Source organism: Chinchilla lanigera, unplaced genomic scaffold (assembly GCF_000276665.1).
Source record: "Chinchilla lanigera isolate Chin_1 unplaced genomic scaffold, ChiLan1.0 scaffold00015, whole genome shotgun sequence".
Classification (NCBI taxonomy): Eukaryota; Metazoa; Chordata; class Mammalia; order Rodentia; family Chinchillidae; genus Chinchilla; species Chinchilla lanigera.
In genome coordinates, this window is record NW_004955416.1 from 14671835 (window position 1) to 14686517 (window position 14683).

Genomic DNA, 14683 nt, shown 5'->3' on the forward strand with positions numbered 1-14683 from the left:
TGCAGTACTGAGAATTGAACCTAGGGCATGAATCACACATGCCCAGCAAGCACTCTACCCCTGAGCCGCATTCCTAGTTTAAGAGACTGTTCTGGCCGGAGCTATAGCTCAGGGGCACAAGTGCCTGCCTGGCAAGTGCAAGGTCCTGAGTTTGATTCCTGGTCCAAAAATGAGAGTGTTCTATTGTTGTTAAAGATTGTGTCTAAGCTGGACATGGTAGCCTGTAATCCCACCACTTGGGAGGCTGAGGTAGGAGCATCACTGCAAATTTGAGGCCAGCCTGGGCTACATAGTGAACTCAAGGCCAGTCTGAACTACACAGCAAGACCCTGTCTCAAAAAAAAAAAAAAAAGCATGTGCATTCTTGAACCATTCTACTGAGAACACCACACTTTGATGCACCTTTCAGACTGCTGCTGTCATCTCTGAATATTCTTGAAATTGCTTTGTTTCCAGGTTCAGTTTCAGAAGCTTCAGCAACTGCGCCTCACACAGTACCACGGAGGCTCCTTACCAAACGTGAGCCAGCTGCGGAGCAGCGCCTCAGAGTTTCAGGTACCAGTGCATTGTACTTTCTTGACGCTGAGTGGAATGTAAAGAGATAGGTAGAGATTAGTCCTAAAAAGATTAGATTTTGAAGGATAATCTGGGCCTAGATACATTTCAGCCTTCTGGGAAGTCTGCCAGTATTCACTTTCATGGCTTTTCTGCGTAGTTCTGCCCCTTCACAAATGGTCAGAGGCAGTAGCCTCTGGAATATAATGTGAAGAGTGCCTCCTTGTTAAGTGTAAGGCCCTGGACTCAATCCCCAGCACTGGAAAACAAACAGATGTACTGTATATAATGTGAATCATGTATGTCATGTGTAATTTTCCAGTACCACACTAAAGAATAATAAACTGATGGAAATAATTTTAATGTAATTTAAGTAATTTGAATAATTATTTAACCCAGTATATCCAAAATATGATCATTTCAACATGTAACCAACATAAAGGACATGGTATAGTTCACATATTTTTTTGATACTAAATCTTTAAAAATTTTGTGTAATTTATCTTTTAAGCACACATCAGGTGGGACTGGCCACATTTCTGTAGCTTCATGTGACTAATGCCTGCCTCGTGGACAGAGCAGGTCTAAGGTGTGGATAAGTGGTCTGTAGTGCACTTAGATTAGGGCAGTGTCCAGTGCTTTAATCATTTACTCCAAGAGCATTATTCAAAACAATGTAGAATTGGTGTTTGAGACAATGGTATCTAGTACTGTTGTGTTAAGATCTAAATGAGGCCTAGTTTGGTATCCTGGTCCCTGAAAAATTAAGAGGTGGTCATTGTGGCTACACAGTTTAAGATTTGGTCTTAGAGTTGAGGTACAAACTTTAAGATGAAGCATAACTTGATTCCTCCGAATGTCTCTCCCTTCTAAAATCATGATTATCTTTCTTTGTTTTAGAAACTGAATTGTGGTGATATACAGAGTGCTTTGGAAAATTTTAGAGTTTGGATTTTTAGATCAGGATGCTTAACCTGTTAAATATATGCCTGATATTCCAACATCTGAACAACTGTGAAACCTCAGGGCTTTCTGGTTTCAAATATTTTAGATAAGGAATACTTGACCTATACTTTTTTTTATTTTGTTTTGAGGCATGGTCTTGCTATGTAGTTCAGGCTGGCCTTGAACTCACTATGTGGCCCTGGTGGGCCTGTTTTTTGTCTTTTTTTGTTTGAAACAATCACAGACTTACAGAGAAGCTAGACATTATAGGTATAAACAACACTTTTGCTTTGAAAGTCACTGACCTGACCCCCTGTCACCCTCAAGTATTTCACATGTATTTTCTACAAGTAAGGACAGTCCTGTCTAACTAAAACACAGCCATCAACATCAACAAATTAACAGTGATACATTATTATCATCCTCAGATCTCTTTGTCCTGCTGCAGTTTTCCATAGCAAAAAGACCCAGTTCAGAACCACACATATTTAATTATAGTCTGTAGTCTCCTTTAGTCTGGAACAGTTTTCAGGTCCTTTATTTTTGACGTTATTATTTTTTACTTCTGTGGCCTTGCCACTTTCAGAGGTTACAGGCCAGTTGTTTTGTAGAGTATCCCTGAGTTGGGGTTTATGTGTGGTACCTTTGTGGATGGATTTACATCATGCCTCTTTGGCAGGAGTAACACAGAGTGATGCTGTTGTTGTATCACATTAGGCACGGGGTTTGGATTTGTTCTATTACTGAATTTTTATCAACTGACATAGCTCTCGCAGACTTCTCTACTCTAAAGTTACCCTTCCCACCCCACCCCCCACATACTTTTGAACTCAGAATTGAACCCAGGCCCTTCTCACTGAGCTTTACCCCAGCCTTTTTTATTTTTTATTTTGAGATGAAGTCTCACTTAGTTGCCCAGCCTGGCCTCAAACTTGTTATTTTCCTGCCTCAGCCTCCTGAATAGCTGACATTACAGTTGTGTGCCACCAGTTGTTTTTATCTCAGTGTTCACATTAGTCCCTTCCTAGGCAAGTGGGAACCGTCTTCCAGGCAGAAATGTTCTTGATAAACTCATGAAAAAAGAGAATCCCAGAAGCACATTTTTTAAGTAAACTTTTTTGAGGTATAATTTACCTTTTTTGAGGTATAATTTACCTTTTTTTTTTTTTTTTTTTTTTGCAGTACTAGGGGGTTGAATGCAGGACCTTTGAACTAAACTATATCCCCAGCCCTTTTAAAATTTTTTTTATATTGAGACGGGGTCTCACTAAATGACTAAGTTGCCCAGACTGTGCTTGAACTTGTGATCCTCCTGCCTCAGCCATCCAGAGTGCTGGGATTGCAGTTGTGTGCCATCATGCCTGGCTCTGAACTTTTTTCTAGTGATGAGGACTGAACCCAGGACCTTGGGCATACTAGGCAAATGCTCTACCACTGAGCTGTATCTCCAGCCCTGAATTTATCTTTTTAAGATACATAACTCTCTGCCGTGTAACTACCACCACAATACAGTTATAGAATAATTCCTTCACCACAGGATTTCCCTTGAGTTCTGGGTAATCGGTTCTCACCCTACCTGTGGCCTCTGGAGACCCCAGTCTGTAGTATTGCCTTTTCCCGAGGGTCCTGTGGATGGGATTGGATGTATGTAATCTTCTGAGTCTTCTCTCAGTTAACTTCCATATTTGTGATTCATCTGCATTGTTACATGTACATATTTTTCTTGCGGCTGCTGTCAAAATACCACAGATTTGGTGGTTTAAAATGAGAGAAAGTTATCTTCTCAGTTCTGAGTTCAGAAGTATGAAGGCAGCAGCAGGGCTGGGCTCTTTCTGAGGGCTCTGGTGGGTCCATCTTTGCCTCTTCCTAGTTTGCGCTGGTTGCTGGAGGCCTTAGTTCGTAGCTCTGTGACCTCGCCCCCATCTCTGCCTCCCTTGTCCCATGGCCTTCTTGCTCAGGTGTTTGAGAGCCCTTGGATGTAAACCTCCTTTTCATTTCTCTTATAAGGACACTTGTCATTGGATTTAAGGTTCGCCCTACTCCAGTGTGGCCTCATTTTAACTTGATTACACCTGCAAAGATTCTGTTTCCAAATGAGGGCACTCATGTTCTTAGGTTTGGGGGTTAGGAGTTAAACATATATTTTTGGAGGGCAATAATTCAACCTACTACATTGCATTTATATGTTGTTCATTCCTTTTTATTGCTGAGTAGTATTCCACTGTGTGTATATAATTTGTTTGCCTATTCATTAGTTGATAGGCAATTTGGATTGTTTTCAAGATTTTAGCAATTATTAATAAATATTAACATTCATATGCAATTTTTGTGTAAGTACTTTATAGTGGAATTGCTAGATCATAGATTAAAAAGTTAAAAAAAAAAAGATAAAAAAGTTAAAAATTTTAATTTTTTTTGAGATGCTGGGGATGGAACCCAGGACCTCAGAGAGCATGCTAGGCAAGCCCCTTCACTAAGCCACACCCCTGCCTCCCTTAACTTTTCTTTTTCCACACCTTTTTTTATTGGTATGTGTTGGTTACGTAGAGCAGTGGGTTTCATTCTGGCAGATCTGCACATGTGCATAATGTACTTCGATCATCTTCACTCCCTTGTCCTTGTTACCCCCTTGCCCTGCCCCCTACCCTAGTTTCACATTTGGGGAGGGTTTTCAATGCATATGATATAAGGTATATTTAAGTTTTACAAAAAATTTTTGTTATATTAAAAGACACATTGCCATGAATTCTACTCAAAATACTCCTCTCTTTGGACACACTTTTTTTTTTTTTTGAAACAGGTTCTTGTGGTGTAGTTTATGGTGGCCTTGAATTCACTATATAGCCCAGGCTGGCCTTGAACTTGTGGCAATCCTCCTATCTCATCCTCCTGAGTGCTTGGGTTACCCCTGTGCACCACCATGCCTGGCCAGTCTTTGAGAACACTTACCCATCATTCTTGCCATTTTCTGAATTTAGCTGTGGAACTCCGCTTTGGCAAGTGCCTTTTCCTGTTTGCCTCAGCGTCCTGAGTCAATTCAAAACATTTATAGCAATTTCTGTTAAATAAAACATCATGGTATGTTCTTATTGCCTTATCCACCATGTCTGGCACCCTGCGACTTCTGAGTTCCCCAAACTCAAAATGACCACAGAAGGTAAATGCTTTGAATATATTCAGGACATTGAAGCAGTCACAACAGTGCAACTAAAGACATTCAGGGAAGAGGACTTCCAGAGCTGCTTCAGAAAGTGGCAAGAATGATGGGATATATGTGTTTGATGCGAGGGGGGGTATTTTGAGAGGAATTAATAGCAGTGTATCTTTTATTGTAATAAATTTTTAAAAATGTAAATATATGTGATTACATTTCATATTTTGATCATACTACCCCCCATTATGTGCTCTACACCCCTACCTTCTCCCCCTTCTTCCTTTCCTTTTGTCTAACGATAGTCTTTCTTTTACTTTGCTTTTTTTTTTGTTATTTTTTTTGAGACAGGGTCTCACTATTTAGATCAGGCGGGCCTTGAACTCGAAGTGATCCTTCTGCTTCAGCCTCCCAAGTGCTGGGATCACAGGCGTGCGCCACTGCGTCTGGCTCTCTTCTACTTTCTTGTCCTAGTACAGCCACTTCCACATATTAGGCAGCACATGCAATATTTCTCTGTCTGAGTTGGCTTATTTCGTTCAGCATGATGATCTGTCTAAAAATAGATCCATCTGTTTTTCTGCAAATGACAAAATTTCATTCTTTATGGCTGCCTATACTATATTGTGTATACATCCCCCACATTTTCTTTATCTGTCCAGCTGTTGGTGGGTACCCAGGCTGGTTCCATATCTTGGCTATTGTGAGTAGTGCTGCAATAAACATGAGTATGCAAGTGTCCTTATAGTATTCTGATTTTGATTCCTTTGAGTGTATACCAAGGAGTGGTATAATTTGATCACGTGATAAGTCAGTGTTTTAGTTTTTGGAGGAAACTGCATACTGATTTCCACAGTGGCTGTACTAGTTTGTATTCTCATGGGCAGAGTGGATTTTTTAATTAATTATATATTTGCACTCTTGATGACAGCTGTTCTGACTGGAATGAGACAGAGTTGCTAACGTGGTTTTTATTTGCATTTCCCTGATGGGTAAAGTATTGAACAATTTTTCACATACTTATTGGCCAGTTTTAGTTCCTTTTTTTGTTTTTTTTTTTTTCCGTTTTGAGACAGGGTCTCGCTATGCGTTTCAGGCTGGCCTTGAGCTCACTCTGTAGCCCAGGCTGGTCTCAAACTTACAAGATCCTCCTGCCTCAGCCTCCAGAGTGCTGAGATTATAGACGTGGGCCACCATGCCTGGCTTAGTTCCTTTTTAAAAAAAAAACACTTTCAGATCCACTTTTACTTTTTTTTTTTCCTTATGTACAGAGCTTCTCCACACATTTCTTGCAGCCATAACATCATTTAATGTTGGCCAGGTACAATTTTACCCCTAAAATTTTGTTGGCATCAAAATATGAGTTAACCAGTATTGAATCCATAAAACATTTACATTGTACAGCACATTAAGCTTTGGAGACTTGGCAAAGAAACCATATTACAAAAAGAGGACAAGAAAGATGAGTACGGTGGCACACGCCTGTAATCCCAGCACTTGGGAGGCTGAGGCTAGAGGATCACCGTGAGGCCAGCCTGGGCTGCATAGTGATTTCAAGGCTTGCCTGCACTACATTGCAAGACCCTATCTCAAAAAACAAAACAAAACAAAACAAAAAGAAGTCAAGACCCTCAGCCTACCTGCTCAGAACCAGGTGTTCACTGGTCCGTATCTGGCTACTGTGTCCTGGTTCAGAGGACAGCATAGGTGACAGGCCATTACTTCAGGGGACCCTGAACACTGTAATTTGGAAGCTTATTATGATGCTAGCCCAGTGTCAGGTAGAACACCACCTTTCTCCTAGGAGCTCTCATAATTCCAGAAGACAGAAAACACAACATTTCTTCTGGGGAGACATACTACTAACACTATACTTGCTAGGAGTACTGGGCGTGGTGGTGCATACCTGTAATTCCAGCATTCGGGAGGCTGAGGCAGAAGGATCATTGCAAGTTTGAGACCAGCCTGGGCTACAAAGTGAGCTCAAGGCCAGCCTGAGCTGCATAGTGAGACCCTGTCTCAAAAAGCCAAAAAAAAAAAAAGATAAGTAGACACTTGCTGGGATTTTGAATGCAACTTGTCCCCAAAATGTGTCAGTTGTCCACATTTTTTAAGTTTCTTGATCCCTCAAATTTCACTCAGCTGATACTTCTTTCCTGGGGCGGTTAGATCCAAAGGAGATCTAAACTGCAACTAGTGGTTGTTGATATCCCACATCTAGCTTTTTTTGTTTGTTTTTTTCCGGTACCGGGAATCAAACTCACGACCTTGCGCTTGCCAAGCAGGAGCTGTGCTGCTGAGCTAAATCCCCAGCCCCACCCCACATCTAGCTTTTCTTCATGATATGAAAATAAGTCTTAGTCCATCATTAGGATGAGTTGATATAGCTGCTATGTTTTCCTCCTTTGAAGCATGTTCTATCCTTGGTGATCCTTCAAGCTTTAATCCAGTTATTCTGTTCATTTTCACACTAATACAAGGTTGTTCTTGGGAATAGCCAAAGTCAGGATCATTTGTACTGCTGTATGTTACAAGTAGGAAAATGGGAAGCAGACATACGACATACACTAGATCCTTTGGTTCAAAAAGTACGATATCAGTACAGTTGGTGAGATTCTTCTGTTCCTCTAAAGAGCATATCTTCAGAAATTTCTTAAGGTCTTTAATGCATCCTTCATAGGAACTTGGATGAGACACATAAAATGTATATTCCAGTGCAGTCATTGGTTTTGGAAAATATTTAAGTCCTGGACTGGGCATCTGAACATGATGTTTTGGAACCTCATCATTAAGATCTGAAGCAGAGCCCACATTGTAAATGAGAAGAGTGCAGTCAAGAGCCCATAAAGACTAGGTGAAAGAGCAGGATCCGACCTTCTGCTACAGAACTACTTCCTGGACAGTCCAAGAAGTGCTGTCTCAATCCTGCTGGGTGATGATGGCTCAGTACCTGTCCTGCTTTGTGCTGCCACATCCACCCTTGCGTCCACTTATCACCTTCTCCCCTATAGCTACACACCCAAGATGGGAGGGAGTCTGATCTCCAGAGCAGAGCATTTACTGGGGCATGGCCTGGATTAGGAGCAGGTGACTGAGAAAATGGCATTTCGCAGGCCCCAGCTCTTGACAGTGCACCCCCAGGAACTCTCAGGTGGTCCAGGAAGAGCTTCCACTCCACCAGGCGCTGGTGGAAAGACTTCTCACTCCTTATCATGGTGGCCATATGGGTGACAAGGTGTGTGGAAGAGTGTCCTAGCTTCAGTGCAGCCCGTAACCACAGAGGGTAGCATGCCTGGGGACACCTCCTCCTCAGCTCCCTGCTCCCTGCTTAGGCCACAGACTGTATTTCTTTTGAGAAGTGTCTGTTCAGTTCATTTGAATTTGCCCATTTACTGATTGTGTCCCTTAACTTTAACTTTATAATTAATTTCCATGCTGGTTTCCTAAGTGGCTGTATTGTTTCTCATTCTTCCTAGCAGGATGTGAATGTTCCAGTGACCCCTGTATCTTTTCTAATACTTGATATTTCAGGGTTTTAAAAAGAAATTGTAGCAAAAAACATATAACATAAACTTTCCCCCCATCCTTAACCTTTTTTTTTTTTCTTTTTTGTGGTACCAGGGATTGAACTCAGGACCTTGCGCTTGCCAGGCAGGCACTTATGCCACTGAGCTGTATCCCCAGCCCTATCCTTTACCTTTGTATGGTACTGTAGATTGAACCTAGCCTTTGCACTGAGCTGCATCCCCAACCCTTTTTAAAATTTTTGAGACAGGGTCTAAGTCACTAAATTGCCTAGGTTAGGCTTGAACTTGGAATCCTCTTCCCTCAGTCTCCTACAGTGCTGGGATTACAGACCATGTGCCACCACACCTGGCAATTTATCATCTTATTTATTTTGAAATATACATCCCAGTGGCATTAAAAACATTCATATTGTGTAACTAGTCTCCACAACTTCTTTACCTTACAAAACTGAAACTAAACTTTTAAACAACTCCTTATTTCTTCCTTTTCCAGCCTCTGTCATACACCACTCTATTTTATGTCACTATGAATTTGACTACTCTGGGTGCCTCATATAAGTGGAATCATATCCTGTTTGTCTTTTTTTGGTTTTTTTTTTTTTCCAGTACCAGGAATCGAACTCACGACCTTGCGCTTGCCAGGCAGATGCCGCTGAGCTAAATCCCAAGCCCCTATTTGTCTTTTTTTAATTGCCATACTGGAATCAAACCTGGGGCCTTATGCATGCAATGCAAATGCCATACTATTGAATACCCAGCCCCCATTTGTGTGTTTGTTTTTCTCTCCTGCTCTCACTGTTGCTCTTGCATGTGTGGTACTAGGGATTGAATGATTGAATAGGGCCTTGACACTGAGCTCTATCTCCCAGGTGCAACCTCCCCTTTTTAAATGAGACATTAAGTCACTATGTTGCCCAGGTAAGATTCGAATTTACGATCCTCCTGTGCATTAGTCAGCTTTGCTGTTCCTGGGACACATACCCAGCACATACAGTTTAAAGGAGAAGAGGTTTAATTTGGCTCACGGCTACAGAGGATTCAGTCCGTGGTCAGCTAGCTCCAAGGCAGGAACATATGGACGAAGGCCATGGCAGAGCAGAGATGCTTAGTTCATCTTGGCCAGGAAGCAGAGCAGGGGAACAGTGTCAGAGAGGAAGGGGTAAGAGACCAGATGTACTTAAGGTCACTGCCTCTAAGACCTACCCTGACACATCCAGGAGTTCTACTAATCTGCTAGGCATTTTTTTTTTTTTTTTTTTTGTACCAAGAATTGAACTCAGGATCTTGTACTTGCCAGGCAGGCACTTATGCCACTGAGCTATGTCCCTGGCCCTGCCAGGCTTTTCTTAATCCAGTGAAGTTGGCATATCAGGATTCACTATCACATACTGCATCAACCTCCCAAAGGGCTGGATTACAGATCTGTGCTACCGTGCCAGCTTTTTTCTGCAGTAGTAGCCATCCCAATTGAGTGTGAGGAGGTGGGTATTTCAATTTGTATAATTTTGGTGGTTCTAATGTGGATGTAGTGGTATGTTATTGTGGCTTTAGTTCACATTTTCCTGATGATTAATGATGTTAAGCATCTTTTTGTATGCTGAGCTGGCATTCTTACATATTTTTTGATGAAGTATCTGTTCATATCTTTTCTCCAGTTGTTAAATTGAGTTGTTAATTTTGTTACTGAAATGTGAGAGTTCCTTATATATTTTGGATACTAGTTCTTTATCAGATATATATTTTGCAGATATTTTCCCTAGTTTGTGTCTGTTTTTTCACTTTAACAAAATATTGACTAGTAGAAATTTTACATTTTGATGAGGTCCAGTTTATAAATCTTGTTCTTTTATAATTTGTGCTTTTTTGTATCTTATCTAAATTCTTATTCTGTGTTTAGTTTTTTGCAGTGGGAGGGGTTGAACCTAGGGCCGCATGCATACTAGGTAAGCACTGTACCACTGAGCTACATAATCTAAATTCTTTATCTGACTCACAAAGATTTATTTCCTGTGTGTTGTTCTAGATGCTATATAGCTTTAGGTTTCATATGTAGCTAATTATGGGTCAGTTTTTTTGTGGTATAAGGTATGGGCGTGAGGCCTACTGTTTTTGCATAGGGATAGTGAATTGTTTCAGCACCATTTGTTGAAAAGACTTTCCTTTTCCTATTGAATTGCCTTGGCACCTTTGTGGAAAATCAGTTGACCATACATATGTAGGTCTATTTCTGGACTCTGTCTTCGGTTCCATTGGCCTCTTTGTTTATCATTTTGCTCACACTACACTGTCTTGATGACTATACTTTTATAGGAAGGAAGGTTTGGAATCAGGTAAAATCCTCCAACTTTGTTCTTTTTTAAAGTTGCTTTATTTATTTTATTTCCTTTGCTTTTTCACAAAATTTTAGAATCAGCTTGTTGATGTCTACAAAAGAGCCTCTGGATTTGAAGTGGGCTTACATTGAATCAGTAGATTGACACCTCATTAATGTGGAATCTAATTGCAAACATGGTTCCAATTCTGAACATGGTACAGAAGCACATGTTTTGATTCAAGTTAAGTTGCCTATAATTGTTTACTTTCACACAATACTTCTTATATGTTTTATGCTGTATATTTATTTTTAATTGACAATTATATATATTTATGGTATACATGTTTTGATATATATGTGGAATATTAAATCAAGCTAATTAACATATGAATTAGCTCACATCCTTATTTTTTGTGGTGAGATTAGTTAGTTTTCAAGTGTACAGTATGTTACTAATTGTAGTCACCATCATATACAATACAATTGAACCCTCCTGTCTTTTATGTTTGTAGAATCATTTGGAGTTTATACACTGCTTCCATGCCTTCTATTTTACTTGATTGTTACTGTAACATTGGTTGGTAAGCAAAATACTATTTTAATATGGTTAAAGACCAATTTTCTATCCTAATGGAAGATCTAAAAGCGCATTCTTTTCCTCTAACTCAGTGGGCCTTTATACAGAGAACACAGACTTCTCAAAGGAGTAAACATAAACCAGCTTTCTAGGTCATCTTCTGATAATCCCTCACAATCAGTCAGGGAGGCTGAGGTTACAGCCCTCCCCTCTCTAGGCAGGACCTGGCCCATGTGCACTGAAGACAGACGAGGAAGTGGGCATTATCTTCTGCTCTGAGGGCGAGACCTGTCCCTGTTGGTTAGAGGTGGGATGATCCTTCCCCTAGCGTGTTCCAGCCTGTTGGCTGTGTGTCCTGATTGTCAGGCAGCCACAGAGAAAGGGGCTCTGTGTGTGTAATTGTACCTTTTCATAGCCTCCGTGTAACTTACCTAGTCCTTTTAAACTATATTTCCAGAAGCCAGTTGCACTGTTTACATCTTTGATATCTACATTTTAACAAAATTGCATCTTTTTTTGTTGTTTGTTTTTTTTCCAGTACTGGGAACTGAACTCATGACCTTGTGCTTGCCAGGCAGGCGCTGTTTCTTTTTCTTTTTTTTTGGTCTTTTTGAGTCAGGGTCTCGCTATGCAGTTCAGACCAGCCTTGAGCTCACTTTGTAGCCCAGGCTGGTCTTGAACTCACAACAATCCTCTTGTCTCAGCCTTCCAAGTTCTGGGATTATAGGCATGTGCCACCATGCCTGGCTGCATCATCTTGTTTATAATTGAGGGTTTATAAGTTCTAACTAATTTAGAGGACAGTCTGGTGGCCAAGGGAGAAAGCCCTTGTTGCATGGCAGCAGAGGCTTGGAGGACCTGGTCCAGAAGGGTGACTTTGCCGAGGGCCATTGTCGTACAAATGGGCACAATGAGGCCCGGGTTTGTAGAGCAGGTGTATTAGGCAGCCAGGATTTAATGGTCAAGTCTTTGGCTCCTGGTTCAATCTCAGTGGCTTTCCTTTACCATACTTCCTTTCAGAATTTCATGAGGCTCTTTAAAAAAAGAAGATTGATAATTTGTTTTTATTCAAAACATAAGTAACAGTATTTATCTCAGAATGTTACTGCTAGTGATAGCCAGCACTTACTGAGTTTGTGCCATGTGCCAATCCCTTTGGGAACAGGAGATAGCTTTGGTAATTGTCACAGCATTATTTGATTTTTATGTGATGAAACAACATAGCAACAAATTCCCAAAACAAAAACTCCTAGTAAATAGTAATGTGTCAAGATGTGACTGTAGATTTTTCATTCAGTATGATGACTAAGCCAGTATTCAAAATAAAGGTGATGGAAAATAATGCCATTAACAAATTATGATTACTCTATACCAAAATGTATTCCCTATAGTTTATTGTTTAGAAAGAAAAAAATATCCTTCAGATATTTATAGAGAAACTTTATAAACATTTTTTTCTGATTCTAAATGTGATGCTTGCTTAGTATAGAAAACAGGTAGCACTTTTATTCATATTTTGACCTTGTCTTTCAGTAGTTCTATTATGATTTTAAGTATTTTTTAAGTGAATCAGCATCATACTGCATGGTTTTGTAGCTTCCTTTTTCCCTGTCAGGAACATTTTTCCTTGCGTTGAAGTGGTCCTCAAAAGCCTTATTTAGTCACTACACAATCTTCCATCACATCCATGTGCCATAGTTTACTCAGCTGCTCATTTATTGTTAACATTTAGGTTCTTTTCACTATTTGTTCATAGTGTTTATAAGTCACACACTAGGTCAGAGAAATTCTCAGTAAGTTAAAAAAAGCAGAAATTGAACCAGAACAATATATAATTATAATCAGTAATTAAATTTAGCTGGGGGCTGGAGATTTAGCTCAGTGGTACAATGTCTGCCTGGCAAATGTGAGGTCCTGAGTTCAATTCCTGGTACAAAAAAATAAAATTTAACCAGATATGGTGGCACATGCTTGTAATCCCAGCACTCAGGAGGCTGAGGCAGGAGGATCACTGTGAGTTTGAGGACAGCCTGGGCTATATAGTGAGTTCAAGACCTGCCTGAACTACATAGCAAGACCATGTCTCAACTCTCCCCCCAAAATATTTAAATTAAAAAACAACCATTTGAAAAAAAGTTTTAAATTCTTTGGAAAATCTATTTGCTATATGGGCTGGGGATGTAGCTCAGTGGTAGAGTACTCAGCTAACATGAGCAAGGCCCTAAGTTGGATTCCTGGCATAGCCAAAAACCTGCTCAGTCAGCAGCCAACCCCCCAAAAAAACCCTGTTAGATATATTATCAGTGAGTAGTTAGACTATATGAATGAGAAAAAAGATCACATTTGTAATAGCTTACAACACATGCAATATGTATTATCTATAAGGTATATACTGTAAACATAATGTGAGTTCTCACCTTATCTAAAATCTCAGTGCAATGTTGTTTTTTTTTGTTTGAGTTTTGTTTTTTTTGAGGCAGGGTCATGCTATGTGGTCCAGGCTGGCTTTGAACTTGCTGTGTACCCTAAGCTGATGTTGAACTCACGATTCTCCTGCCTTAGCTGCCCAAATGTTAAGATTATAGGTGTGTCCCACTATGAACAGCTTAAAAGCCCAGTGCTTTAAGGTGATCCTTTATTTCTTCCTTCCTTTTCTTTTTTTTAAATTAGATTTTATTGGTACATTTTAGATACACATAACAATCACATTCACCATAGAGAACCTGTACCTGTGTATGACATAACTTCTTTTTTTGTTTTGTTTTTTCCCCCCATCTCCCTACTCTCCCTTCAACCCCTCCTTTCCTTCTTCAGCTAATGAAATTCCTGTGTTGTAGCTAAATAACCATCCTGATTAAGTTTCTTAGGAAGAACTTTCAGCCTCCACTTAATTTACTCTCAGTTGCGTGCATTTCAGAAGAGGACACTTGGAAAACCAAATCTGTGGCTGGCAGAATGTCACAGCAGCTCTGTATTGCTATGTGGTGAGGCTGAGTCTTGTATTCCCACACTTAAAACCAGGTGGTCCTTTAAATGGACAGTCTGCCCTTGTGCTGGTTTTCTGTTCTGCTCATGGTAGAGGAGTTAGCTTCTTTTCTCTTTCATGCAAAGATACTCTTTTTGAGCACCTGCTATGGGGGCATGCTCTGTAATTAGGCACAGAAAGGAATAAGCTGGTCTCTCCACAGAAGTCTGCAGTCTCATTGGTCTGTGTTTAACCCCATCAGCCTGTGGCCAGGCTCAGAGGCTTGGGCAGCCTGCATCCAACATTGCCCCTTACTAAAGGAGAGCTGCTTTGCCAGTGCTGCAGATGACCTGGCATCCTGTGGACTTCCCCAAAGGAGCTTTGGGGAAGTCATAAAGACTAGTCAGTCTTTATGGAGACCTCAGAGTAGCTTTTGTGCCATCTTGTGGGCTTTAGACATTGTGTTTGTACCTCTAGGATCAGTTCGCAGCTCCTCATTTTTCCTGACTGTCTCTCGTTTAGTTCTGGTGCTTCCTGGGGTTTGGGCAGTGACTTCTCTGAGTCTCTGCTGCTGTGGGCCCTGCCTGTGGTGAGCTGTGTAATGAGGGGGTGTAGGCTGGATGTCAGAGTCTTGTGTGGCTTTCTCACT

At 40.6% G+C, this 14683-nt stretch overlaps 1 protein-coding gene and 1 pseudogene across 1 annotated transcript in view; one reads left to right on the forward strand and one right to left on the reverse strand.

The window, feature by feature from the left end:
* Positions 1 to 456: 456 nt before the first annotated feature.
* Crtc3 (CREB regulated transcription coactivator 3) overlaps positions 457 to 14683 on the forward strand; it is a gene marked incomplete at its 5' end in the record, with an annotated part of 96589 nt that continues 82362 nt past the window's right edge. The window contains 1 exon segment of the mRNA XM_013512506.1: positions 457 to 555. Within this exon segment, the coding sequence (XP_013367960.1) occupies positions 457 to 555 (99 nt within the window).
* Positions 6296 to 8049, reverse strand: LOC102028963 (annotated as a pseudogene).